At 28.8% G+C, this 3554-nt stretch overlaps 1 protein-coding gene across 1 annotated transcript; it reads right to left on the bottom strand.

Annotated features, from left to right (window-relative positions):
• Positions 1-274: 274 nt before the first annotated feature.
• On the bottom strand, positions 275-1836 carry LOC130936222 (heavy metal-associated isoprenylated plant protein 35). Its single transcript, XM_057866259.1, has 3 exons — positions 1604-1836; positions 1429-1504; positions 275-1311 (listed from the first exon to the last, which is right to left on the bottom strand). The coding sequence occupies exons 1-3, from the start codon at positions 1712-1714 to the stop codon at positions 464-466; spliced, it is 1035 nt and encodes a 344-aa protein (XP_057722242.1). The 5' UTR covers positions 1715-1836; the 3' UTR covers positions 275-463.
• Between the last annotated feature and the right edge of the window lie 1718 nt (positions 1837-3554).

Below are 3554 nucleotides of genomic sequence, written 5' to 3'. Positions count from 1 at the left end.
CCAAATATTACCGCTTATATTCTCCTCTCACCAAAGAATAAGAATAAATATGTACAGAGTACTGGAGTATTAAAGTTTGATTGGCTAGAATAAAATAATATATATGGAAATTATGAAAACAAGACTTCAACTTGACGATAGAATCAATAATCAAATATAAATGAGCAATCATTCGAAAATATAATCTAACTCTTTATGAAAAATATTTGAAAAAAAGTTTGATCCACAAAAATAAAAACACTTTTCGTAGTCACATATATAGACACGTAGTTCTGTTTTGTTCCCCTTGGTCCACTTTCAACCAATTGTAACGAATAATTTATCTATTCTTCATAGATGCCATAAGCATCTATCTAGCAATCTAACAACATACGTTATTGCCACTAAATTAAAGTGAGAGATGGGAAAGTAGACTAACATACGGATCTATATAAAAATTACTCCATACTCGTACATACATGAATCATACGATGTTACATCCGTTTGGATTTTCATCACTTAAGAACTCGAAGGAATTATATGACGGTAAGGATGTATAAGTATAATAATATGGTTCTAAATCGTATGGTGAAGGATCCATCTCTGTTACGTGACCGTCTGAATGCGGTTGTGTGGAGGTATAATAAGCAGTAGCTGCACCGTGCCTCTTGGCATTAGGATATGCTGTATGATAGCTCACGTTATACATCGAAGGTGTGGGTGCATAGTAATGTGGTGGTGGATGCTGATAACAGGTGTGATGATGACGTGGACTTTCGTTGGGTGCCATGTGGTGGTGGTGGTTCGAATCATCAAGAACTGTTACACCTTTCATTCTCAACTTTCTGTCTCCACCGCCAATCTCATTTTCGTCATTTCCATGGACGGCGATAGTAACCTTTTTCTCTGTCATTGGCGGTGGGGGATAACCGGCTGGGAACATCACCGTCTGCCTCATCTCCGGCTTTGGTTCTGGATAATGCGCACCGATTTTACCGTTGGTGGCGCCACCTTCGAGGACGTTATTTTTTGCTGTGTCTTGAACAATGAGCTTAACAGTTTCTTTTTGATCATTTTCCTCGCCGCTCTGGTTGCTTTCGTCCCCGCTTTCTTGGTCACTGTGTTTCTCTTTGTTCTGCTGTGAAGAACTATTAGGATCCTTCTTCTTTTTCTTCTTTTTCTTTTTCTTCTTCTTTTTCGGTTCTACAGTATCTGGCCACAACTCTGCATGCTTTCCTGTCTTGTTCAATTGTTTGATCATAATCTCGCTGTCCACTATCCCCTTTACTGTGACCTTTTGTTGCCTCAAATCGATGTCTATGTTATAAATACCTGAGGTATATTTACCAATAAACAACAAAACCATGGGCTATATTACAAGTAGCAGAGTGTACAAATTATGTGAAGAGGAGTAGAAATAGAATTAAAAAAAAAGTTGTTAATTATTACCATCTATGTTCTGTAGAACTTTCTTAACTTTTCTTGCACAACCTTGACAGTGAATTGAGACTTTCAATACAACAGTCTGATGATAAACACATAGAAACGTAACAAAGGATTATTGAACAAAATTGCTAATATAAAGGAATCCAAAGAAATTGTTTTGATATATATAAATGTTTACCTTGCATATGAGAGATTCGAAACCCGGTTGTGGTTCTTCTTGTGGTGACGATGGTGGTGGTTCTTTATTAATTTCGGGTTTTACTATTTCTGTTGGAGGTGGTGCAGTCATTGTAGGTGTTAGAGTTTTCCAGAGAGAAGACTATAAAATGCTGGGATGTCTATAAAAGCATAACAAAATGAGCTAGTCCAAATATGAACCACAATGCCTTCCTTAATTTTTTTTCATGCAAACAAAACATTGACTTGTAAGATTCTACGTTTGATGGATTTTTTTTAAATAAATAAATAAAATAATTATTGTCATATATATATGTTTTGCGAATTAATTACACTGTTCATTCTATTATTCACAATAAAAACTAGAAGTTATAAATTCATATTATATATTTTATTTATAATGTAAATAAGACATATAAACAAAACATGTATACATTCTTTTGGTTTAGATGAAATACATAATAAAAAGAAAAAATATAATTAATTTTAAATAATATATGTAAAAATAATTAATTATGTAAGAAAATCATAAGAGTACTTTACAAATTTTTATGGTACTCATAACTTTTTGTAACGAATTTTAAAATCTTATAAAAATATTTACAATAATTATAAAAAGTATTTACAATAAAAATTTTAACCTTTATAAAATATTTAATTATAATAGTTATACAAATTTTAGTGTTATATATTATTTTAGTTGTACTCATTACAAAATAAATAAATATAATAAATATTTTTAAAAATTATAAAATTACTTCAAATAATGGTAAAAAAAAATGCTTACAATCAAAATTTTAGTGTTTATTTTTCGAGTTTATATTATTTTTGTTGATTCTATTTACACACTCAAGACTTAAAATATAAACGTCTACTAACTGATTTGATCAAATAAAGTATATCATAATAAAAATATTAGTATTTATTTTTTTTGTTTAGTATAATATATTTTATCCGATTAAATAAGTTAGTAGTGATATTTAGTAATTTATTTTTATAAAATTATTTTTGTAAAAAATGATTTAAACATGGCGAAAAATTTTAAATAATTCTCGCATTTTAAAAAACAAATTTAGCATTTGATGCCTCTTCACCCTTTTATCTTTTGCCCATCACAATCAGTGTCGGATTCCTTTAGAACACCGAATTTTTTTTGGTGTAACCATTTTTTTTCTATTTAATGTAACCATTTATATATTTAATTATTGAAAAAGATGAAAAAATAATTTTTAAAGTATATAATCTTTTTTTAAATAAACGATATACACTTCAAAAATTGTTTTTGATAAGTTGATTTTGCACCCATGCTTATTTATCTCTATTTTCTTTATCTTTAATTTTAAGAGTTATATATGTGAAGTATCAAATTTAATATACATCTTTGTACATAATTTTTTGGAATCATATATTTCTGATGAGTATTAAAGTATTATGGGTAACAAAAATGTTAAGTGAGTATTAAAATTAATTATTATATATTTATATACATATATAAATATTTAATTTATTTTAATATATATGTTATATTAATAACTGATTTTAACTATTAGTTGTAATCTATGTTTAGCATAATTATGTTTGTTATATTACATCATGATAATAAAATGAGAATAAAGGCAAAGTAGGGGGGGGGGGGGAATAGAATATATTACATAATAAGATTTTTCTCTCCCTTTTTCCTATCATCACCTTTGTGCTATGTTTAGTAGGGATGAAAATAGATTCCCGAGATTAACTTTATCAATACAAATAGTAAATAGACATGGTAACACAAAATGTTCTACTGTTTTGTTGTTTTCATATACCAAAGAAATACACCATATATATATATTAGATAAAATGCGCCGCACTACCATAACTCCTTTAAGTGTCTTCATAATCATTTTACTTTTGTGTGAATTATGTGTTGTTAATCGTAAGTACGGTAAGTTAAGACGTTCATTACACGTATG

The sequence above is a fragment of the Arachis stenosperma genome, chromosome 6 (genome assembly GCF_014773155.1).
Source record: "Arachis stenosperma cultivar V10309 chromosome 6, arast.V10309.gnm1.PFL2, whole genome shotgun sequence".
NCBI lineage: Eukaryota > Viridiplantae > Streptophyta > Magnoliopsida > Fabales > Fabaceae > Arachis > Arachis stenosperma.
Note: the sequence above shows the minus strand (reverse complement) of the source record. Positions and strands in the feature narration are given on the sequence as shown.